Source organism: Orcinus orca, chromosome 13, assembly GCF_937001465.1.
Source record: "Orcinus orca chromosome 13, mOrcOrc1.1, whole genome shotgun sequence".
Lineage (NCBI taxonomy): Eukaryota > Metazoa > Chordata > Mammalia > Artiodactyla > Delphinidae > Orcinus > Orcinus orca.
The window spans coordinates 91,268,278-91,293,404 of NC_064571.1; the positions used below are offsets into that span (position 1 = coordinate 91,268,278).

The 25,127-nt window shown below is 47.3% G+C and overlaps 1 protein-coding gene across 2 annotated transcripts; it reads left to right on the top strand.

The window, feature by feature from the left end:
* Positions 1 to 15,572: 15,572 nt before the first annotated feature.
* ALKAL2 (ALK and LTK ligand 2) lies at positions 15,573 to 24,407 on the top strand. 2 transcript variants are annotated; one of them, XM_049695745.1, is made up of 6 exons: positions 15,573 to 15,917; positions 16,623 to 16,933; positions 18,280 to 18,333; positions 18,419 to 18,499; positions 21,185 to 21,250; positions 23,797 to 24,407. In XM_049695745.1, the coding sequence occupies exons 2-5, from the start codon at positions 16,675 to 16,677 to the stop codon at positions 21,247 to 21,249; spliced, it is 459 nt and encodes a 152-aa protein (XP_049551702.1). In that variant the 5' UTR covers positions 15,573 to 15,917; positions 16,623 to 16,674; the 3' UTR covers position 21,250; positions 23,797 to 24,407. The 2 variants fall into 2 exon arrangements, with proteins under 2 accessions (XP_049551702.1, XP_004274987.2); XM_004274939.3 differs by lacking the exon at positions 15,573 to 15,917 and having other exon boundaries at positions 16,122 to 16,933.
* Positions 24,408 to 25,127: the final 720 nt, after the last annotated feature.

Here is a 25,127-nt window from a genome sequence, read left to right on the forward strand (position 1 = left end):
ATGTGGAGCAAACATCCAAAGCCTTGATTCTGGCCTTGAATCTGCCACTTAATAAGGTATTCAAGATGCCTCACAACCTCAGGTGGCAAAGGTCCCCAAGAGCTGAAACACCCACTGAAATTCTCCTCACTTCCCAGAGGCCATGAAGCACTGCCTGCAACTGAAACGCATTCAAAGCGGCCACAGCAATCACTGCTTTCTTAAAAGAGGTGTGGTCATCCAAGTTCATGGTCTGACATGCATCAGCCCAAACACAGCCACCAGCCACGGCCTTACATGTGCACTGGGCCAATCTAAGAAAACAATCAGCGCAACAAATCCCAGTGACTACTTGTTGCTGAATTATGGCAAAAGGCGTCTGCTTACCAACATCACAGGTTATTCTCTTTGTGGTATTGACGGAAACAGAGCTGAACACTTTGGAGTGGCTAGAACATAGATAAAAATGTAAAGAAATTTAAAAAATAAGTTTTAGGAGGCATATTTTCTTTCATAGTTGTAATAACATTAGGTCATTAATAACTACGAGAATGGTGCAAAGTATGCAAGGTTGCGCAGCCCAGAGACTAAACGAAGTGCTTGAATGCTGGAAGGCGAGTCACTTCAGAATACGGGAGTCATCATTTAAGATATGTAGCCCTTACACAGTCATTCAACTCATTGTCTCGGTTGAAATTTTAAATTATAGGCTCAAAATCTTCACACAGGACTAGGGCTGCCTCTAATGCACTTTAAGGAAATCTTTCCATTCTCTCATTATTTGGGGGAGGAAGGTAGCATTTCTGAAATAAAATTGGGGAATAAAACAATGCCTCATTCTTGGATCACCCAACATCGTCATGTTTCAATGCAATGTTGATTCCAAGGCAATCAATTTACTGTGTTGAACCCACAGAATTATATCATCAATTATTAGTGAAAGCAATTGATGTGTTTCCACTTTATTATTTTGAAATTTTTTATGGAGTCATTTAAGGAGATGTTTTAGCCTCTGGTGGAGGAAATCTTGTGCCTTGAAGATGTGCTCTTCAGTTAAATGGTCAATGTCCTTCAACAGGGATTTCCAATCAGATTCCAGTCACTACCTACCAAGGAAAAATACTGATCACTGGATAAGCAAGAAATGTTCACAAGAAACCCTTGGGCAAAATAAATGATTTGTGTTTTAGTTTTAAATGTACAAAAGATTCAGAGACAGAGAGAGGGCAGGCGAGAGAGAGAAAGAGAGTAGGTGCTGATTTGTCTCTCCATTTATATGAAATGTGTAGAAACAGACTCTCAGGGACTCTCCAAACTACTTAGGAGGTGAGTGGAGTGAGGGGGAGAGTCCTGATTTATTCTACATTAATATAAATTGTTTATTTCTTTTACAGTGAAAATGTATTTTCATGTTACTGGTGTTATTTAACAAAATTCAAAAAGAAATACATACTGTACTTTTAGATATATATTAGTGAAGGTTAACAATTGACACGGCACCATAACTGTTTATACTGTTAAAAAAAAGATTCAGGAGAGAAAAAATGCTAGTAAGCAAAGGAATAGCTGGCTATGAAACCCCCAGGTTGAAGTCCCTTGGTCAGCAGAAAAACTGAAATGGAATGCTAATTAAAGCTCCATTTAGCATGAAGGATAAATTAACACAGTGGTTACCATAGCAACAAAGGGAGTCTAAGGGTATTGGGGTACCCGCATTAAGACAGGTAACAGCATAGTTGATACACTTGTGGAATAAATTGATCTTGATAATTCACTGCACTCACTCTCACCTGATGCACATCACCCTGTCTCAGAAAAACTGGGCCATACAGGACCAATGTATTTCCATAAATTACATTAAGAAATAAACTAACAGAAAATACTAAATACATGTAAGACAGATGAATTTTGTTGACCATGAATTGCCACTGAGATTTCCCAGACAACCTCGGCTTGAAAACTCTTTCACTTCCCCTAATGTCAGTGTCCAGGGGTCCAAGCAAGCCCTGGAGACCATGGGAGATTTGTTCCCCGTCAGCCTCCTAACGTCAGAGATGCTCAGACACCGAAGCCCCAGCTCACAGACAGCAGCTTCATCTCCTCCTGCCTGCTTCTGTGAGAGGCACAGCCCCGCCCCTCATCCGCCTTTTACCCAGCTGGTCCCCACGAACACGGATATCCACTCAGGTACCCGCCTCCTGTTCTTTCTAGAAAATAAGCCTGTATTTTCATCTTGTTTACATAGTTACCTTAAAAAGGTTAGCGGGAGAAACTAGGAGGCCTAGTGGGAGCAAACTGGAGCAAACATTCTGGCCTTGGATCCGCCACGTAATAAGCTGTGTGATCTTAAGACACTTAACTTTTCTGAACACTTTCCTACAAAGGTGAGAGCATGGGAATAGATTAGTAATTTTCAATTTTTATTAAGCAGTGAAATTCTTTAAGTTTTGCAAAAGTGTAATATTAAGCAGAAGCTCAATTTAAAAATGAAGAAGGGTTGTTCTAGATGAAGGGCCCTACTACGAAAAGCTCAGGCTTCCTGGCCTCTCGTGGGGCTCCCTGGAGCTCTTGAAATACTTGTGCTAGTTCCAATGCAATATGACATCAGAATATCAAGTAACTCAACAACAAGGAAAACAAATGGAGATTTTCACACAAAGACATGGTAAGCACAAAACGGTACTGTCTCTAAAACGGGGACGTCTCAGTTCTTGATGAAAGAGGAGATATGGGAAAACTGTAATTTGTAAAGGGAATGAGCCAGGTTAACATTTACCGTAGCAGCCTTGAATCACACCGGTTGATGGGGGATAGCTTGTTTCACTGACAAAGTAGCATGCATTAGGTCGAGTCTGGTTACATGGACCATCACACGCAGTCTGCAGTGGCTTGACCACACAGAGAATTCTTTTTTGCAGAAAACAAGCAGACGTAGGTAGGCAAATAGCTCTGAAACAGCAAACCCACAATATCACCAGCGTCCCACCGGCTTTCTGCCTCAAGCATCCTGGGCTTGGCTCTTGTCTTAATGGCTTCCGCTTGGCCCTGGATTGGGGGATAAGAAACAACATGTGTAGCCAACCAAGGAGCCACCACCCCCTCACACGGGGCTTCAATTAGCAAGGGGGCCAAGGAGAACGCCCATCGGGCAGCTGTGTCTCCACCACCCCCTCACACGGGGCTTCAATTAGCAAGGGGGCCAAGGAGAACGCCCATCGGGCAGCTGTGTCTCCCCCTGACCTTCCCACGGGCTCTCTGCGTTTTCCTCCGTGTCTGCTCCTTGTGGTCCCTTCCTTCCAGCTCCCAGCAAGGCTTGGCCAGCAGGAAGCCCATCTGAGGGAGGGAGAGAAGGTGATTGGGCTGTCTTCCCCTTGCTCCCACCCTGTAAAGTCGCCCCAAGGTCATTTGTCTCTCTCCTGAAACCAGATCCTCTGCATTGTTTTGACCCTCATCCTTCTGGGTCTGGGAGGTGGGAAGCCCCTAAGTACTGCAGGAGCCTTTGTGGTTTCCCCATGGCCTGTCCCTAACCTTGTAAACCATCATATCATTAAATTTCCCCTACTAATTCTAATGACAGATGAGTGCATCTGTGACCCATGCCCTAGCAGAGTACCCCCTTTGGCCAGCCAGCCCCTGGACACAGTCTTCTGCAGGACCCTACACATTTCTCACCTGCATGTTGCCTTCAGCTCAAAATCCAGGATCGCAGATGATGTGAGGACAAGATGTGGCTTCTCCAGTCCACCAACCCATTTACCTTAAAAGATCAAACTAGCTGCCCTGCCGACATATTCCACGTGCTCTGGTGCTGAGGAAACAGGAACAAAACTGAGTCACACAGCAAACCCTCAGTCATCAACACGCTGCGGACGCTGGCTCGGTAAGACTCTCCACCCGAGGGTGGGGAAACGAAACCCTCAGTCTGAGGCAGCTAACGTGAGACCACAATGAAACGTCCAGACAGATGACAGAGGTGCTGGGCCTGACGTCCTAGAGCCGCTGACCAACCCCCGCAGCTCCTACCCTGACTTTGTGTACGTGTGTAATGTACATACATACGCGTGTAGATGTGTATATGCATTGTACATGTGTATTTTAAGCCACCTTTGAGCTTCCCATTATTGTTACAAAAATCATTGCTAAATCATTCATTCTCAACTTTCAGGTCAACTGTAGCCAGAGCGTGATAAACTTAATGGTGGTTTGAACAGAACGTGTGACATATCAACCTTGAAAGTAAAAATCAGAGGCCCAGATGCTGAGATGATTGAAAGAAAGAAAATGCTTGTAGAGTAGAAGGTCAGGTGTATTATCGATAATAAGTGTAAGGTTAAAGCGTGTGTATTTGGAAATTCCCAGTGGAACAAGTGGAAAAGCAAAACACAGAGAAATAATTCCGTTTGTCTTGGACACCAGGGAGAGAGCTGGGAGGATGCAGACCACACCCAGACGTCAAAGGACATAATTTTAAATCGTCTAACATGTCTTAAACAATGTAAATTAATGCTTCTAACTCTTAAGGTGTGTGGAACCCCCTGGGGTCTTACTGAAATGCAGACTCAGACTCTCCGGTGGCGAGGGGAGGGGTCTGCTTCGAGAGGATGCCAGGCTGGCCGGGGACCGGCACCAGCTGCACCAGGGGGCCAACACCAGCTGCAGGAGCGGCTTCAGGAGCTGAACATCTCCTGTGGAGACGAAAGGACTCAGGGCCTCAAGGCGTGGGTTGTTTTATTCTGTTTGAGGTCATTTACTTGATCTGACCATTATAAGTCAACAGTTTTTGGAAAGGACAGTGTATACGTACAGAATGTGGCAGAATGTGCAAGTGGTCTCTCCTTGGCCTCCGAAGAAGATTTTCTAGGACGTGGTGATGAATGATGATGATGACGAATATAACAAGAATGACAATAATAAAGATGACTATTTCTTGAGTAACAGAAAGGAGCTGCATTGTACTTCTACGCATTCTTCCAAAGCCCCTCACCCTCACTCCCCAAACTCAAGTTTAGCCAGCGTCCTCTTGGAGGTGATGAGGCTGGGAAATTCCACAACAGTAAACACTACGTCTTTGTATATCTGCAAATATCACGATGTTCTTCCGTAGCTTATCATTATTTAAATATTAGGATTAAAATAACTACTGTAAAAATATGAAGAAATAATCAAAATAATCCTAAAGCATCCAAGATTGTTTTAAAAATCTATTTCTATGTAGTGACATAAATTTAAATTTACAAAAAATAATGAATAGCAATTTTCCTTATGAAGTACATATTTCTTTAAAAATAAATTAACCAGATTCTTTAAATAACAAACACCCTTAGCACATTTAGGATTCAATTCAACTTAAATTTCACCCATGTTCTCAGGGATATGCATAAGCAATTACAAGCATATTCTCAGGGTCAGCTCTGCAAAAATACTTTCTAAAAAAATTAGCTAGTTACTCAGATGGAATTTCTACAGATGCCAAACATTTGAAAGCATCTGAATGATTGATTCCATTTTTCAGTTTTCATCTGAATGTTCTTGCTTTCTGTAGAGTGGATATTGTCATACTATATAGCAGTTTCTCAAAACTGAGCGCATTTTAAAAGATGGAGGAAATTATAATTACCAAACCCCTGCATATGGGACTGTTCTTTCATAAACCTGCTAATCATAAGGGTTCAAATAAAAGTCAAAAATGTAAAGCGCTCTTTTACTTTTTTTTTTTTTTTTTTTGCGGTACGCGGGCCTTTCACTGCTGTGGCCTCTCCTGTTGTGGAGCACAGGCTCCGGACGCGCAGGCTCAGCGGCCATGGCTCACTGACCCCGCCGCTCTGCGGCATGTGGGATCCTCCTGGACCGGGGAATGAACCCGTGTCCCCTGCATCAGCAGGCGGACTCTCAACCACTGCGCCACCAGAGGAGCCCTCTTTTACTTCTTGTACAAATTATATCAGAAACAAAGCTGGGCCCAATGAAAGCTACAAATTTGGAATTGATATAAATTTGTTTCTACTATTTTCTATCACTCTAATTTCAACGTACTGACAACAAAAATGGAATTTCTTCATACTGTGGTATGTACATGAACTTCATCATTAGAAATTTCATCAAGAATTGAGTAAGAGCACAGTCAGGAAGCAAGAAGGGCTGGCAACCTCTTTAAATAGGACCTCAATTAATTTTAGCAAAACAAGTCCCTTGAAAACTGTTTATTGCTATCACTTCAACTAGGAATGCTTTTAAAATTACACCGATCAATTCCAGGTTGTTCCAACACAGATCTCCATGAGACTGGTTACATCCTCATTACATGGTTATTGATGACATTTAGTCAGGGCCTGCCTGAAGAAAGTCTGGTAACCAAGATTCTGAATAATGCAAACTGGATTTACTTTCTGCTATTTATGTCCAGCTACTACTTTATAAAATAAATGCAACACGATATTAAAGCGAAGTGCTGCGTTTAAAGGCGCTGTCTTTTCTCAGACTCAAATGCTCCCACTGTGTGGGGAGAAAACAATCCCCCATTGCCATTAACTTAAACCCCGTTGTACAAGATACTGTTCACATTTCTGCTGTAACACTGTTAGAATAGGCCCATTGTTCCTACTTGGATCATTTTTTTTCTTTAACTTTTTTTTTTTTTTTTTTTTTTTTTGCGGTTCGCGGGCCTCTCACTGCTGTGGCCTCTCCCGTTGCGGAGCACAGGCTCCGGACGCGCAGACCCAGCGGCCATGTCTCACGGGCCCAGCCGCTCCGCGGCATGTGGGATCTTCCTGGACTGGGGCATGAACCCGTGTCCCCTGCATCGGCAGGCGGACTCCCAACCACTGCGCCACCAGGGAAGCCCCCTGGATCATTTTTAATGTGTGTTTTTGTAAATATGCAGAATGGTTACCTATGAAATAAAACCATATGATGCGTTAGCAGGACTCATACCTGCAACATGCAGCTTTTCAGTAATGCCCAGGAGTAAAGAAGAGGCAGGACAACGGGGAAGGGCTATCACGCCAGGTAAGGACTCGGCGTCGAGGAGGTGAGAATGAAGCCAGGAGACCTCAGCCTCTCAGGTCTTTAAAGCCTCTGAAAAGGATCCATAATAGGGCATCATAATTATATGACTGTGGTCATTCGTTTATAGATGAGGAAAAAAGATAGGAATAAAATGGATCTTTTCTGGATATGCGAGTGTAGGCTAAGTGGGACCAGCACACGAGTTACGAAAATTCTGAATCCACGTGCCGCCAGCAATGGAAGAGTAAACGTGAAGTCTGCCAGTGACATGAGTGCGTCAGATTGTAAAATGCTAAGCCGTTCAAGAAGTATCCACCAATACCGCTCAAAACTGTGAAGAAAAAATAGTGAATTTCAATTTGAACATATACAGAGGGAAAATAAGCCGAAGTGTCCCTGAGGCACATCATCAACTTTTAGCCACTCAGCAGCAGAGCCTGGGTCCTGAGAGGGGGGTACCCACGCCCTTAAGGGGCAGAGGTGACAGCTAAACTCGGTCCAGCACCATAGTCAGCAGGAGGGTGGCAGGTGCAGTGAAGATGCTTTGACAAAGTTGTCGTGGCCACTCCACTATGACAGGTTCTAAGACAGACAACAGAAAGCATTGCCATATAAGGACGAAAGTAGGATTCAGAAAGGACAGAGGCCAGGTGAGTATTCGGTCAAAGGCAACCGAATCACGAATCGTGCGAAAACCCAATACTGCCTGCTGCTTAGTTACAGAAACGTCCGCATCCTTTGTGTAAAACGATTTGCAGATGAAGGATTAAGGGCCGAGAATTTAAGGGACTAGCCTTGGCCTCAGCGACTGTGCCAGCGTGAGAGCAGATCCGCTGCTGCCTGATTTCCTGTGACTCCAGAGGCGACCCAGGGTGCCTCGTGCTGGATTCCAGCAGAAGACAAACACAGGCACGTCTGGGCGTCTCTGAATCATGCTTGTGTCGAACTAAAGAAAGTATTTTAATGAAAAGCAAACTTATGAAACTCACTGCCACAAAATGAGGCATAAACTACGACATAAACGTGTCCAAAGGCATCTGTGAGGAATCACTCCAACATTTATAAACAACCTCAGGGATGACACAGCAAAATCAGGATGTCAGAGGACAACCTGAGTTCGGCACCACCGAGCCTTCCCAACGGTTCCCCAGAACGCAGAGCTGGAAGGATCTGGAGTCCTTGTCGGGGGTTCTAGTTTTGTGCTCTCGTTGCAAAGCTCTGCACCTGGCACACAGGTGGACCGGGCCGCACCCAGTGCCGTCCACCTGCACACAGGTCCTCAGCCACAGGCTCGCCTCGGAGATGAGCTGCGTCCACAGGTCCAGCAGCAAAATGCGGTCAGGTGTGCGACTGTGTCCTCTGTCCCACACAGAGTAGGATAAAGGTAGGATAAGGCTTTTATTTAAACTTTTGTTTTGTATTTGTTTTATTTTGCCTATTTTTTCTAAGTAATCTCACATTACCTCTTAAGCCAAGTAATGAGAACTGACTTTGCACACTGCGGTCGGTATGCCGAGAGCTACGTCGGCACGTGGTGGGCACCAGACCGGTATTTGCTGAATGGACGGATGAATGACCTTACGGAAGTTAAAGTTTACGTGTGTTCTTTTCGCTGTATTTTTAAAGGCACACATGGAACCTTGCCTCACTGGGAATGCTGATCTCAGGGTGAAACGCTCAAGAAAAAGAGCCAGTTCTCTCAGGCAGCGGCAACTCTCTCTCCTCTCCCACCTCGCCTCCGCGTCCTCTCTCTGGGCTTCTTCCTTTCTTCACTGTTGCCGCAGAATGGCTGCTTCCGTGCTTTAGATTTCAGTTCAAATGACACCTCTTCGGAGAAGACTTCTCCAGCCACCGAGTGAAATGTAGGTTCCCCTCTACCGCTCGTCATCCCATCTTTCTCTCAGCATTTCTTTCTTCCCTTCTTCTGCACTCTTTGCAACCTGCTAGTTTTTATTCAATCCTCTATTAGCTGGCGTGAGAACGGCACTGGGCAGGGACCTGGTGCAGCGCTTGACGCGCACAGAAGGTCCACGGCTCCGTGGAAGGACGGCAGCTGCCTGGAGGGAGGGGGGAGGGAGGGAGTGAATTTTAGGCCCCCTCCCTGGTCCATCTGCCACTGGCAAACCCTCTGGGCCCCTTCTCCACATCCACCTCCTGAGCTGTCTACGTAAAATACAAATCTGAGCACCCGTGGTCACGTTACAGATCACAGGAGAGAGTCCGCAGAACTCAGAATGGCCTCTTCTCTTTTCATTTCTCCCTTACGCTCCGCTCCAGAGAGGAGCTCCTCAGATATTCCAAATACGCGACGATCTTTTACACTGAGATACCCTCTCCGTCCTTATCCCCCTCCCTCCATAAACCACCTGGCTCCAGCCCGACACATGCACTCCATCCGCCCTGATCTCACTGACTGACATGCTCGTCACCCCAGCAAACACCGAGTCTCAGAGGCAGGAATCCTCACCTGCGCATCTCCCGGCTCACAGCAGCCACAGCTGAATGTGTGAGTCCAAGTTTCTCTGCATGAATTCACCCTTCCTTGGTAGAAGTACAGAACTGTTTCTGTTTGATGTCACTGCAACTGAGTTCTAGCAGGAATCAGCCTGTATGTGATGGGTACTGAGTATGCCAAATCCTCTTTGTCTAATGGATTGCATTACAAAATGGCAAAAATATTAGAGAAAGCAGTACTGCCATGTTCAAATGTCCCCATGATTATAAGTAAGGGTCAGGTGAGCAAAAAATAGACCATTCTTAACCATTCATATCCCTAGCCACCGTACGTATCCATCACCTTCACTGAGGAGCAGACTCAGCAGTAGCCCTCACCCAGTGGTCTGAGTGCTGGCTGCTCACGTGGACAGCTAATACTTCAGGATATTTCCGTCCACTTTCTAACTATAGATTCTTCCACGCAGCTGTGAACAAGTCACAAAATGCTGCTGCCCCAGACACTCTGTAGGAGTTCCATGATGCTCTCTTTCACGGCATATTGTAAGAAATGATGAAGTATAGAAAAAAGGACTTTTAGGACAGTACACACTAGGAAAGACGTAGACTTTTTTTATGTTTTTTTAAAAAAATTTAGACACTGTACTAAAAGGTTAACATACATTATCTTGTTTCAATACTCACAAAACTCCTGCAGTAACAGATTCCTGTCACATCCCTTTTAGACATGAAGAAACGGGGTTCAAAGGGGAATCTCACCCAGGTTCACACACTGGGGAGTGGAAATCGGACCTGAGCCCATGTTCTCCTCCACCCTCCTGGGCTCTTTGGTCAGCAGAGCTGCTCTCACCTACTTTCTTACGGTCCAGACTCCCATGGCTCTGTGCTCCCACCTTGGACTTGTATATGCACATCTCTCATCCCAACAAGACAACCCCCCATCATTCAAGTGCATTTCAAATATCACTTTGCCTACAAAGTCTTACGAGATAGCTTCAATTGGCTATCACCTTTTCTTATTAACAGTATGTTGTCATGACTTTACCGTATGATCAGATACTTTCTAAAGAGATAGTCCATGTTCAAGTCGTCTTTGTAATTCTACAACACTGGTTTTCATAGAATAGGTGCCTGATAAGTATTTAGGTGATGTTTTATGAGCATCTGTCAGAAAAAATACATAAAATAATATCTTCATTTGTCTTTTCAAAAATTTTGCTTTGCGTGCACAATGTTCCCTGCGTGATACTAGGCATTGGCGATATAAAATAGCTCCTGGCTGCCAAAATATGATCGTCCAGTGGAAGATACGGAAAAGTAATGCAGGCCATCTCGGAAACTAAATGGAGTGAGTGAGGTTGGTGCCGTGATAGGCAGAAGCAAGGGTGCAAGCCTCAGGGAGGTGGGGGCAGGGTGTTCCCAGAGGATCTGGCGTCTGAGTTGGGAGTAAGGCTGCGTTATTCAGTGAAAGCAAGGAGTAGATGGATGTGGTTCTAGACAAAAAGAGCAGTGTGGGTGAAGGTCCAGGGGCAGGAATTTATGAACAGCTCCGCATGGCCGAAGCGCAGATCTTGAGACTGGGGTTCCCTTCAGGGAGGACAGCGAGCCTTGCAGCCCTGCCTGTCTGCCCCGAGCCTGCCACTTGGCCGCACAGGGCTGGCTGCTGGCACACACTCCGCCCCGTCCCTCCGTCCACAAGGGGGGTAGGGCCCCAGACCGCTGGCCAGGGGTTAAGAGTTGTTTCTTCCTGAATTGCTTAAGGGAAAGAAAACGTAACATGTATTAGTTTTCTGAAGAGAGCCTGACCCTCCTACTCACATCGATCTGGACCCACCCCTTGCAAGAGGACGAGCTGAGGGCTTGGTGGGGTGCTGGCCACGGGAACTGGGCAGGAGTGCCGTGTTCCAGCTCCTGGCCTGCTCCACCACGTCTCCCAGGCCAGATGCAGAGAGCCCAGGGGGGACTTCAGATCCCAAGAAAGACAGAGCCTGAGTGACAGCAGGAAGAGACCACTCCCCTCCACATATTAGACCAGGACTTGAGAGAAGTAAAGTTGTGCTGCATTAAGCCACTAAAATGCATGGGCTGTTGGTTAGAGGGGTTAGCTTGCGCCCACCCTATCTTTAGAATGCGGTACCTTTCTGGCACATTGGAAGCGCCTACTGACCCCAGTCAGTACACGTGTCTCCTTTGATCGGGATATTTATCTCCTGCAGGAAAAAAAAATTCCAGAAGATATATTGATGTGGGTGTGTCGTGTTGTTCCTCAGCATGACTGTACTTTGTATGATATTCCCATGGGCAAATCTGACTGTTTATGAATTTGAGATGGGCTTTTTACCAAATAAATAGGAGGGTCTTTCTTTTATGTGTTGATGCGGGGTGTGTACATTTCAATTTACTCTCATTGTTGCCATCAAAGCGTGCCAGACTGGAGCCTCCAAGGACAGATGAGTGTCACCAAGTCTCAAGACATCTTCCCCAGCTGGATTTTGTAACTGAACCAGTTCCGAGGAACAAGGTAAGGTCCACGCTCCCTTTAAGCCTTTCGCCTCTGAGGAGTCCTCTTCAGCTTGGCCCTGGGACAAGAATCTGAGCTAGAGTCAGTCAGTCATGCTCAGCGTGTCCCCAGCCTGTGCACAGCCTTTGGCCTCTATTGTTTCTGGACCAGCGTGCAACATGGTTCTGCAAATTCAAAAGCGTGTATCGAGGAGTGAAAGGGGGGTGGGTGAGCTACATATCCTTAGAGTAGTGTGCTCCCTTTCATATCTGAGGGAAAGAACTAGGTGAAAGCTGTATTTCCTTAACCCAGAATACACTACTAGGTAGTGTTGTTACTTATAAAGTGTTACATGTATTATTGATACATTTATACTGAGAAGGTCAGTCCTGTTAGAAAGCTTGTCTTCCTAAATGCTTTATACAGTTTCTAGGACATTCCTAGCATACTAACATCATATTAATAGTGAAAATAACAGAGCTGATAAAAGTTAAACATTAAGCAATATTTCTTTATAGCACATAATGTTATCCTTTATGAAAGGTAATTGTTTTCTCTCTAATAAGAGTATAGTTACGTTATTAAATGATCAACATAATGGTTGAACAAATGTAACAACTCATTTTATTTTAAAAAAATTTTTAAACATCTTTATTGGAGTATAATTGCTTTACCATCTTAAAACGTATAGTTCATTAATATATATCTACTTTAGAAGTCTTTGAAATCAGTTAATAGTCATCTCAAATAAAATATATTCCTTTTGTGGGGGAAAGAGAAAATTGATTGTAGTTGAAACACTGGAGTTTTACAGTGTTTATGAATTTAAAAAAAAATACTTTTTCATCTGACAACATAGATCTACAGTAAAAGTAAGTTAAACGCAGCTCTTCCCTCGTTGGTTAGTTTCCTTTCTATGATCCAATATAGTCTTCTCAAAATACTAAATCAAATCTAGAAAACGAAGCCGTTAGTTATTTTTTCCCAATAATGCTAGAAAATAGTTTGTTGTGTAATTTTCTCATTTATCTTTTTTGGGCACTTCATAGTAGAAAGTTGTTCGCTTTCTAAAGGACGGAATTAAATTACTTAATATGAATATATCACCTCTTCTTGCCTGAAAACGGATGTGAAACTCATAGTGATTATTTCAGTGAATTACCTTCAGCTTTTTGTAGGAAACTTGCATTATGCTGTTTTTAAACTTTGTTGGTAACAATCATAGAATTATATAGCTTTAGACTTCAGAAACCATCCAGTCCAACCACCATTTTGCACAAAAGATAGTGGAGAGTCTAAGCGATTTGCAGCTACAACTTCACATTCCCACGTGAACCAGTTTACAGTCCGCTCCGCCTTCTCCAGCGCAAATTAATTCAGCCAATCAGGTGTGCCAGCAATCTGCACAATGCACATATTTCTGGTGATTGGAGAGCTCCAAAAAGTTCATTCTGACAATACCACAAATGGAAAAGCTCAGTAGAGATTCTAAATCAGTGCACTCTTTTATTAAGTTGAAAAAGTCTGTAAAAAAGTCTCAAACTGAGGGCACCTACCGTCATTTCAGCACAGAGCTTTGCAAAAACGGATGAACTAATACATGAACTGTCTGACCCTCAAATGCCAGATCTCCTGCATCTAAAGACTGACCAAGTACCAGTTTTGTCGCTGTTGTTTATACATCTAAGTATCTAATAAGCTGGGCTGAAGTGTTGGCATATATATATAACTGGGTGGTAGAAGGAGTCATTCAAAGAATCCATTTGTCTGTCCCGTTAAAAACTGCAAAATAAAAAAAAGATAATAGTGATTACTAACAAGACTTCTTTGCTTGGTGGGGCAGTGGAAGATAGTTCTTACTGGTATTTTTTAGAAAAAAATATCTAGCTTTTGATATGGTAAGATACTATTTAGAAAGAAAGATTATTTGTAAATTTAAAATAATATGTGATTGGGCTAATTTCTTTTCTTTTTTCACTGCAGCAAGATGTTTTTCCAAAAACAGATTCACACCAAAATATTTGACAATAGCAGCGTCACATGCTTCCATTATGCCGGAAAGGAGTCCGGCGCAGACAGTACCCGGGCTGCCTGAGGGATGCTGGTGAGTGCTGGCGGAGAAAGACTTGTCACTAGGCGGTGCTCTCCCAAGAGGAGCTTAAACTTCCATTTACACACAGAAAGGGGAAAGGGAAAAAGGAAACATATCTCAGTTTATCTGCTTAAGAGCAGTTTGATATGAATGTTTACTGTTTCTAGAGTATATCTTGACAGAAACATTCACATTTTAGTCATATTGCTTGGGGGGGAAAAAAAAACCTCACTGAGAAATCAAACCACCTCCTTTAAGCACATACCCTTAAAAGGTGCGTGTGTGGAAGAGGCTGGACTTGGATACTCACAATTTAGTATCTTTCGTCTCTGTTCTATTTACCCCACCTGACTCTGCCACACTCTTGTCTTCTTGAGGAAACAGACCGAGGGAAGGGAGGGAGAGGGAGAGATGGAGAGACAGAGGCTCGGCGCGGGCCCTGCCTGGGGCGTCGAGGCCGCCAGTGCCGCGCCCGCAGCATCCTCGCCATCCGTCCCCATCCACCCACTGTGCGCTGCCCGGCTAATGGCTGAGGCTTTTAATTCTGGTCCCCACGCTCCCTTTCGGGTATTGAACTGAGAACACCTTTCACAGTCAGATCGCCGACTTGGAGGATGTCCAGCTCCTGCCCAGAAAGCGCCAATAAAATGGGAAAGTGCGCAATTGATTGATAATACATTTTACAAGAAAAAAAAAATTAAAGGAGATAAATTGTTGAACTCTCACAAATGTGCCTGCCTAAATCCAAAGAACCAAAACTTTCTGAAAGAGTCGGGCCTGGAGGGAGGTGACCCGGGAGCGCTCCCGCGGGCGTTTCCGGGGAAAGGGAGCGAGAGAACCCGGGAGCGGGTGGGCGCTGACGGTCCAGAGCGCTGTCCTCGTGCGTGGGTCCGGGGGCTGGGGGTGGTGGTGGCGGGGGAGGGGTGCTGCCGGTGTCCTGCCCGGCAGCTGTGCCCCGAGGTGCCCAGCCCTAACCCAGCCCCTGCCCTCCGGGCTGCCCGCCTAGGACCGGCCTCGGGCAAAGCGGACCTCGGCCCCAGAGTGGTCCCCAGCCTCGCCGGCAGAGTCCCCCCAAAACGCACAGACTCCAGTTGACTTATTAAATGCCGAGGCAGTCAGGCAGCTCCTTTTTTAATAGCCCAAGATCTACATTTAGACAAAAACAGATCCGAGTTCCTGGTAAAGGCGTTTCTTCTCATCCTGTCACAAGTGACAGGAACGGAGGGAAATAGACTGAAGGAGAGAAGCGGGGGGTGAAGGGGAGGGACAAAGGGGAGGAGGAGAGAGATGGGATGAAGGGGGAAGAGGCAGGAGAGGGGAAATGGGGGAGGGGGGAGGGGAGGGGAGAGGGGAGGGAGACCGACAGGGCGGGTAGAGATGGAGCAGAGAGGAAATGGGGGAGGTGGGGGGGGATGCGGGAGGGGGGAAGTGGGGGAGCTGGGGGAGGAGACGGGGGAGACGCGGAGGGGGAGCTGGAGGGGGTGGGGAGAGGGGAGACAGACGGGATACGGAGACATGGGAGGAGTTGTTGGCGGGGGGGGGGGGGTGTCTGACGAAGATCCGCGCGGGGATACGAACACTTCAGCGGCTTCTAATTAAAGCCCCGCGCCGGGCCCTCGGGGACCCTCCTGACGTCGGCGGCCGCGGGGATAAGAGGCGCCCCGAGGTCCGAGGCCGGACTCTGCCGGCGCGCACCCCAGGCAAGCGCGGGTTCCCAGCTCGGAGCTGCCGAGGCACCGCGTCCCCTTACTCGCGCGTCCAGTGCGCTCCGCCGGCCCGGGCGCCGCCGGGCATGGAGTAGCAAGCGGGGCGCGCGGCTCTGGGGCGCGCGGACAGACGCCGGGACAGACGCCAGAGGACGCCCGCGGCTCCGGGGCGCGGGGGCAGGTAACCCGGCCGGGCTTCTGCGCGCAGGTGGCCCCGCGGGCGGCGCCGGGCAGGTGTGGGCCGGGCCCCGTCACCGGGGGCCAAGGGTTTTCCAGAACCTGGCCCAGCAGGCGGCCGGGGCGAGGGTCCCGGCGCGGGAGCTCCTCGTGGGGGGTGGGGGGGGATCGGGGACAGCGGGAGGAGGGGGCGACCGCCACACAAAGGCGCTGCTGGAAACTTGAGCGCGGCCGCTCCCCGAGGGAGATGGGTGTGGGCCCGACCCTCCGAGCGGCCGCCGCCGCCCCGCTCGGCGTCTAAAGGGGACGGAAAGTTGTGGCGACGCGTTGGGCCGCGGGGCGCCGGTGATGCGCCATTTCCAGGAAAGTTCGGAGGCCGGCGGCGGGGGCGGGACGCGGGCGCAAGGCGGCCAGGGCCCGTGTCGCCCGCGCGCGGAGGGCGGGCGCACCCAAGGCTTGCTCTCAGCATCAGCGCGTGGGACCTCGGGGAGGGCGAGTCCTCGTGGAGACCGCGGCCCAGCCTCCCGCCGCCGAGCCCCCGCCCGCCCTCCAGGCCCGGGACGGCGCGAGGCGTCCATCCACTGGGTTGGCGGGCGTCCTCTGGGTCCGCAGGGCCGGGGCGCGCGGACCGAGGGGAGTGGCCTCTCCCGCCCTTCCCGCTCCCCCGCCGACTGGCTGTCCGGGTCTCCCCGCACTCCTGTCCCTGCAGCGAGCCGAGCTCCGGGAGCGCGTCGGATCCGCCCAGCCTGGCCGAGCGCAGGATGCGCGGACCCGGGCGTCCTCTCCTCCTGGGGCTGCTGCTCGTGCTGGGGGCGGCGGGGCCCGGCCGGGGGATCGCGGAGACCCGGGAGGCCGCGGACAGGCAGACGCTGCTGCAGCTCATCGTGGAGATCGTCCAGGAGCTCAGGAAGTACCACTCGGGGGAGTCCAAGAGGCTGCAGCTCTCGGGCCGGCAGGACTACACCCTGGGCCGCAGGGAGGTCTCGGACTACGGGGTTTACCCGGAGGAGCAGAGAGTGGGTGAGTGTCCCCGCCCGCGTGGCTGTGTAGACGGAGTGGACCGCTTCCCAAGGCCTCTCGGGTGTGTGCGGTGTTGACGGCGGGTCCGCCTGTCCTGTCTCAGGAGACGCTAGAAGAACTAGTACTTGCTTGGAAATAGAATTGTCTTTGAGAACACATACGTATTTTTAAAATATAAATACATTTTGACTGTTAAAAAAACTGGGAAATATGTTTTTTAGAGAAGGAAATAGGAATTCCATGAATGATGCCTGGCAGATAACATAACTATCCCTCATCCACTTCTAAGACATGTGAGTTGTTACCTAGGTCAGTAATTTCAGCATAGAACTGTCATCTGTTATTTTGGAAATGGAAATATTTTCAGCAAAGCAGTTTCAACTGAGACAGAAATTCCCATTCCCCGCCCCCCCTCCCCATGGCAGAGCCTTCCCAGAGTGGCTGCCCCTTGGGAAATTACCAAGGAAAGCATGAAAGCTTTTAATGCTTTCATGACACAATTAGGTCAAATATGATAAGGTCAATTTTATATAGACTGACTAAAGTCAGTTGTAAATGAAGACTGACATTTAGGAGATGTCTAAACCTTGCAAGTAAGATTCTTATGGAAATGTTCCCTCTTCAGATGAGGAGAATTGGTGGTAGTGTGACCACGTGCCAGCGCATTACTAGTGCAGAACAGGTGAGTGAAAATGAATCCAGATGACTGTAAAAAAAAAAAAAGCAAAAACAAGGCTGAAATCAGAAAGAACGTCAGTCAGGTTAGTTACCAACATTAACCAGGCGCTGTGCCGGTACAGTCAGTCTTTCCCTGGGAATTGTACCTTTATCTCATCCAACCAGGTTAATGTCTGTTTCCATGCATTCACACCAGCCTTCATAACAAGTGGTTTTGACAGCAACTAACCCTTTTTCTAAATATATACCTAGAAGAATATATACCTATAGCAAATTTTTTGTTTGAAGTATGAGATCAGGTTTTCTTCCTAGAACTTTGAGAGGTTGTTGAATTTGATTCCCAAGCTCTTCAAGATGAAACTGTCTACGAGTGATTTATTCACTGGAAGATAACTGTCACACACACACCTTTCTTTGCCTATAACTTTACAGTCCCTGCCTCTATCCTAGTGGTGGAGACTGGGCATTAATACTGGAGCTTGGAGAGCCGTTAATATGATTTGAGGAAAATGTGCCCCATCACCCGTCTTCACATCGTCACGTACTGCCATCACGGGGCTGCTGTGTTCAGGGCAGAATTTCCAGTAACTTTAAACATTCACTTCGGATCACATGAAAACATGCTCCTTTCAGGCAATTTAATAATTAACTTACTTTCCCTCAAACAGAAATTGTTCCTCGAGATCTAAGGATGAAAGACAAGTTTCTGAAACATCTTACAGGTAGGCTTTCCACACATTACTTCGCCGCTCCCCAGCTCCTGGCATCCCGCAGCCCTCACAATCTGTTTCTTCTTCCACGTTCCAGGTCCTCTTTATTTCAGCCCAAAGTGCAGCAAACACTTCCACAGACTTTACCACAACACCCGAGACTGCACCATCCCCACCTGTAAGTGACCGCATCCAACTCGCTTTAGAAATGCCAGTACAGTGTAGACGAGGCTTCAGGCCCCTCCCTTCTGTAACCCAGGTTTGCTAATACTACTCCCTGTTGACTATACAGTCCGGGGCTGGGGTGAGTAGACCACTTAAGATAACCGCAGGCAGCGGCAGCTAGTGCCAAACGGAACGTGGTTCACAGTCATTGGAATGAATCGGCTCTTGGAAGGGGCTGGACTCCTCCATGCACGCTCTCGAATTCTGGTCTGATGCCTGTCCTTGTATCCGCTCAACTCTGACAGTGGAACAAATGTTTCAAATGAGTTGCTAAAATGACTACTGCAGGGTGTAAGGTAACTATGGTTGGCCCTGGGCCATCCCCACTGCCCTGGCCAGAGACTTTGTTTCCACCAGTAATTGTAACCCCATCACCCAGGAATTTTACTGCTACCTCAAACTCCTGCTCTTCTGCTTGGCTTCCTCACTAATTCAGAAACGCAGGTGCCCTTTTCTGTCTGGCTCTCAGCTGTAACTTCCTGGTTCATCCACAACAAGTGCACTCATTCCCCCAAAAGTGCTTTCTTGTGCTCTTCACAAAACATACAATGATGACAAGTAACTTACTAGCTAGAGGGACATCTGCTAGAGCCCCACACCAACTTTTTTGTGTGTGTAGGGACCACAACTTGCCTTCCATTGAAGGCTCACAGGAGGGCAGTTGTACAAATAAGCCAGGTCTCCTAGGAGCTGCCTTCAGGACTGTCCGAAGGGGCAGCAGACCAAACCTGCCCGTCCTGCTCAAAACAATAAGCCCCTGTCCATGCAGGGGAAGCTGCTGTGTGCAGGCAGCTGCACCCCTTTACGGAGCTCCTGTCTCGCACGTCCCCAAACATGGCCGGCAGACAGGGAGCGCCTTCAGGAGGGAGCTGACGTGGTCCCGCTCAAGGCTACCACGGGGACAGTGGCACGAGTCAATGGGCGGCACCCGTGTCCCGGAAGCTCCAGGCTCACCCTCCATCCAGGCCACGTGGACCTGGGACACCTCACCTCCCTCTTTCCTTCCTCTGAAATGGAATCACCTTCTGTTGGAGAATTACTAGCCTGCTTCTAGGGGTCAGAGAACCTTCTCATTTTGTTTCAATGTGTATATATTTTTATATTAAGTCTTGTTTTACAATAATAGGATCAGATTCTAAATTTGAAAGTGACCCTTAGGGTCATTGCTTGAATCCTTTCATTCACGGACAAGGACACAGACAAGGCACTTAGGCTGCGTGTGCCCCATCGCAGGCGCCGCCCACATTGCTGCCTCCTTTGCTGAGCGGGCCGCCACCAAGCTCCTAGTCACCCATAAGGTGAGGCGGTGGGACCAGGCCCGGTCAGAAATGCCCCTGGGCCTGGAAGCAGATCTGTGCCCTGGACAAGTGGCTGCTTGTGTGGGTCCCACCTCTCTCAGCCCATAAAGAGCTGCAGAGCCAACCTGACCACTTCTGTGCTGCTCAAGGCTGCATACGACAGTTCCCAGAATCCTGGCCGGTTAGACAGAAGGAACCACAGACCTTCTCACTCAAGGTGTGGTCCTGGGGTGAGCTCTCGGGAAGAGCAGGACTTGTGAGTCCACCACACCTGCTGAGAAAAGTCTGCACCTTAAGGGACCCCAGGTGGACATCAGGGTGGAGAACATGTGGCCCAGCGGGGTCGTGGTCGCCCTCAGGATCTCAGGGTGTGTGGCAAATGCCAGTATCTCCTTTGAGCTCCTGCAGTCCGCCGCCTCCACGTGTGGTCTCTCTAGGAAAAGCACATCCTGAAAACACGGCACATCTGAAGAGCAGAAAAGCCCCCAGCTGCCACATAATTGTTTCCTTTGAGCCCAAACTATTACGTCCTCTAGATGTTTAGCGGGTGTGTTTTCAGAAGGCCTAGGTGCTTGCCTAACAGACATGCTGTGTGCATTTATTGCTGTCAGTTTACTCATTCACTCAGAATTTCAGCTACGAGTCTGAATTCTTCCATCTTTAAGTAGGATTTTGTGACTCTTGAGAAGTGAACTTCGTATTGAGGAATCCCTTTACAGGCGTGATTGCTGTGTCCTCTGAGGCAGCACCTATGAGACTACTGAAACAGGAAACCATACGAGATACCTAGGAAAACCAGTCTGCGCTCAGAAATCAGCTCTTGCTTCCCTCCATTGTCCAGCCAGGTTTTTTGCTCTGGTACTTGGCTGTTGACCCACTGTCTTTAGAATTTCTGTGCGGAAGGCTTTGTGTTATGATTAACTCAAGAGGGGACTCGGCCCGCACGTGACCTAAAAGTTAAGTAACACAGGGCACGGGAAGACCAACTGTACTCTAGGAAGCAAAACGAAAGCTGTTTTAATGAGCCCAGCAGCTACTGCGAGAAGAAAACAGGCAGAGAGCAGCCGCGTGGGAGACTCTGCATCCCCACTTCCCACAGCCTCCCAGTTACATCATTTAACTTCTGTCACGTGATGCTAAAGGCCCGAGGCACCATAAATTATTAAATCAACAACTTCGAGCCATGATTGCAGATGACAGTCTATGTATTGTTTCCAAGGAATTCAGAATATTTAAAGGAATGAATGGCTTTAACAGTTGCTATGCTTGTTTAAAGTGAATGCAATTCATTTAAGTTGTTGAGGTAGCTGACAAGGGTCTGTGATTTATTTCCCTTGTAGACTATAAGAGATGCGCCCGGCTTCTTACTCGGCTGGCTGTCAGTCCGATGTGCATGGAGGGATAAGGTAAGCTGACAGCCCAGTCGCTGTGGCCCACACACCAAAGACTGGATGCATTTGGGACATGAAAAATTCATGGGAGTTTAGAGACAGTCATTCTTTGGGTAAAGTAGCCTTACTCTGAGTAAGGCTGACAGAACACTCAAAATAGCTCTAGGTACTGGTCAGCAGTAAACACACAGCACCCCAGGCAGCCACTGAGACCTGGTCGCAGGAGGACACGCTGCCCGAGCTCACATTAACCTGCACACAGCCCACTGGCTACTGACTTCAGCGCGTGACATGGTGTGTATCTGCCCACCCACTTCTAGGCTTTCATTCAAACATTCATAAATGAGTATATGACTAACCATATCCATGCGAATTTTAGCGACATATCTGGCAAATGTTTGCATTGAATTCTGTCATTATACCAATACACTTAAAAAGAACAGCTAAGAATAGGTATCCTCTTCAAATGTTTCTATCAAAGTTATTTTTTAAAAGCCTCTGATGGTAAAAATATAAACACACATTGAGTTTACGAGCTAAACTTTTTACCTTGGCCTCTTGAGGGCTCACATGTAACACATAACACTAACTGTCAGCAAGAGTCAAGGGATGGGCTGAAAGGTTTTATTTTCCTGAGACAAATGCCATCGATTTCAGCCACAAACTGTAACTTCACAACTGGACACTAGCTGTGTGTCTTGTGTGCTAGGCACAGCCAGATGCTGGGTCTACCTTGCAGTCAGATGGCTGTCCCTTCGCCTCCTGTGAGTGGAGGAGGGGTGCTCACCGTGGCGAAGGCTGCGCTGAACAACGTCTGCACAGATGCTCGGGGTCAGCCGGGCAGTGGGTGCTGCCCTGAGCTGCGTCCTTAGCGCTGCTTCTTCCCATCAGAAGTCCCACTAGCAAATGGGGGTTCAGTGAAACAAGTGGTTAGTGGAGGGTATCATCCCACATTTTCCCCAAGCTCACTGAAACTTGTATAACACTTTCTATGTGGGGGAAGTGAAAGCACAGTTTTTAATGCCAAAGCTGAGAAATTCCTCCACCTTCACTTCTCATCTGAATGCTGTCCAGTTTCTCTTCCACTGCCCACATGGCAAACAGAAAACTTCTTATTTTTAAAGCAATGAATGGATTCTTGTAAGTCTCCCAAAGTACCTGCCTGGGGAGATGAGAATGCTGTTTTCATTAAGCATTTCTTTATAGTTAAAGCATCACTATTTCCAAAGATGAACCAGGCACATCCTTGGAAAACCACCACCATCTACTCACAAGTGGGGAGACCAGATGCCCAGCGTCCACATCCACCGAAGAACCGCTCAGGCCACAGGCTTCCTGTCTCTGTGCCTGCAAGCTAACCCCCTGCTTCCCCACAGCGGTTCCCCAAAGACTGCTCTCCTGCAGAGACAGCTCCCCGGAGCGAAAAGTCGAGAGTAATGGTACCCAGGAGCCTACGCTTCCGTGGAACTGCGCCCGAGCATGGACCTACCTCTGCACCGTCTCAGGACAGGCACACCAGGGCTTTCCCAACACAACACGGAGACCCACATCGCACTGGTCACCGCCGTCGGTAACCGTGTTCACTTTGGTCAAGAAGTGGGTAGTTTAAAATACAGATACTTCTGCTAAAATAATTTTATAACATTTAAAAAGATTAATTTCTTCCAACTCCAGAAGTTCTAAACCGCAGTAGCAAAGTCTTAACTGGCTGGTGACGACGCAGACAGTCAAGGGTTTCTGTGTACCCTGACGTCCCGGAGGGCAGAGCACACATCCTGCGTTAGCAGCAGGTTTTCCTTAAGTGGCGTAAGCTGCGTCCACATACGTTTCTTCCGCCGTCCTGACACATGAAGATGTCACGACAAAGCTGCAGGGTAAGACTCCTCTTCCTACTCCAGACCAGAGCCTCAACTTCTTAAAGGCTCAGTCTGAAAGAAGTGGGTCTTTAGAGGGGTCCGAGCACAGGGACCCTCCACACTTGTGGTCTCAGAGCAGAGCCCGAGCCCTTTGCTCCTTCTTGCTGAAACTCATGACCTGATCTCCTCGAGCCAAAGAGAAGCTGTAGCTTCGCAGCCATCCTCCCACAGCAGGAGAGCCTCCCAAACACACCCCCTCACTACCTGGACTTGGCGCTCCAGTAAGTTACAAGCCTGAGCCCTGGAATATTTTCAGAGAAGCGGAGTTTTGAGTAACAAGTATCCAGCTCGCTCTACAAAATGCAGCCTATTCTGAGCAACCCAGGATCACCCCACATCAGCGTGGACTGAACTACCGAGGACTTGGCGGCAGACGCATCAACACTGAGCACTGTTCTTCAGACCCTAGCAAGCATCTCTCTTCGTTTGTGATGATTTCCATCCCTTTAGCGCAGCAGGCCCGTGAGCACTGAGTTACTTTCCAGAATAAAATAGACACACATTTTGGCACACAGGGAAACATGCAGACTGCAATTCCTCACATCTATGCACACATTATGTTACACGTAATTGAATGTATAGGTCTTCCAGAATCAATAAGCAACTGTGAATCATTCTCTGAACCCAAACGTGTTTGTTTCGCAGCGAGCAGAGTGCCGCGGACGAGCAGCGGCCCGGGACCGTGAGAAGTGCCTTGGAGACCAGCAGGGCAGAGCCCACTGCCTTCTGGACACGCCCCATGAACAGAGATTTATTTTTGCAGACAGCCTCTCCCATAATTCCTTTACCTTGAGTTTTGTATGTTGACACCGTCTGTGGGCACAGAGTCAGTAAATGGGTGTGCCCGACAGTAATGCTTGCCACCGGTCATTTTAGACAACAGGAGAGTGCTCCACGTTTGATGTGTCATGCTGTGAAACGGCAGAGAGAGATCTCCTTTTTCTGATTAGGTGACGTCACAAATATTTCTTGAGAAGCATAAGCAGAATCAGCAGAATCTAAAACTATATTTTCATATAGCATATGGTATTACTTAATATTTTATTACTTTTACAATTAAATGCCCAGAGTATCATTTGGAATTGCATGAAAAATTTTAAAAATATAAATAAATAAAAAGAGACAGAAAAGAATTTCAGTTGTGGAGACATTGGAGTGTAAATCTGTGTACATGCTCAGGCTAATTTCATTTGTCCTTTGTATAATAAATGTAAAATAGTATCTAGATACTGTGCAATATGTAGATACTGTAAATAAAACGCAAGTAATAAATGAAGTGTTTGTTATAATGAAGTCTTCAAAGTGACTCTTTACTCCTGAACAAGTTCATCATTGGGAATTCATGATTTACAAATCTTTTGAAAAGATTGAAATACTGGCATGATATCACAGAATATAAAAGGCATAAATAAATAAAACGAGAAAGCTATGAATTCTTGTAAGGGACATTAGCATTTTTTAAAGAGAGTGGCACTATATACTGGCGACATATTTCTTAACGTACGTGATTTGGTAGCGAATATTTCAAATAAGGTTGCATCCGTATTTCCTGTATGACTTTGTAATGGAAACACTAAACTCCGTATTTCCTGTGTGATTTGTAATGGAAACGCTAAACTAAGAGGGACCTTAAGACTTCCAAAAAGCTCCAGATTTTTACAGGTAGATATATTTTGAACAAATCTGACTGGATCTAATTTTTCAGACAAGTGAATTCAGCAACGAGGTTTCCTGTTCACATGAGCCCTAGTCTGGATACAGCCTAAGGACAAAGTCAATTAGGAACCCTAGGATTTGTCTGAGGGTCTGTGTTTAAGACATGTGTGTAAATGTTAAAGAAAACAAACTAGAGAGATTTATTCATCAACATAAAGGAACAGAAAAGAGTAAGAAATTTCCTTACTTTGAGAGTATTAAGCAATTACTGAACGATTAGGGCACTAGGGTGTAATTTTTGAAGTGCTTTACTTTCCTGT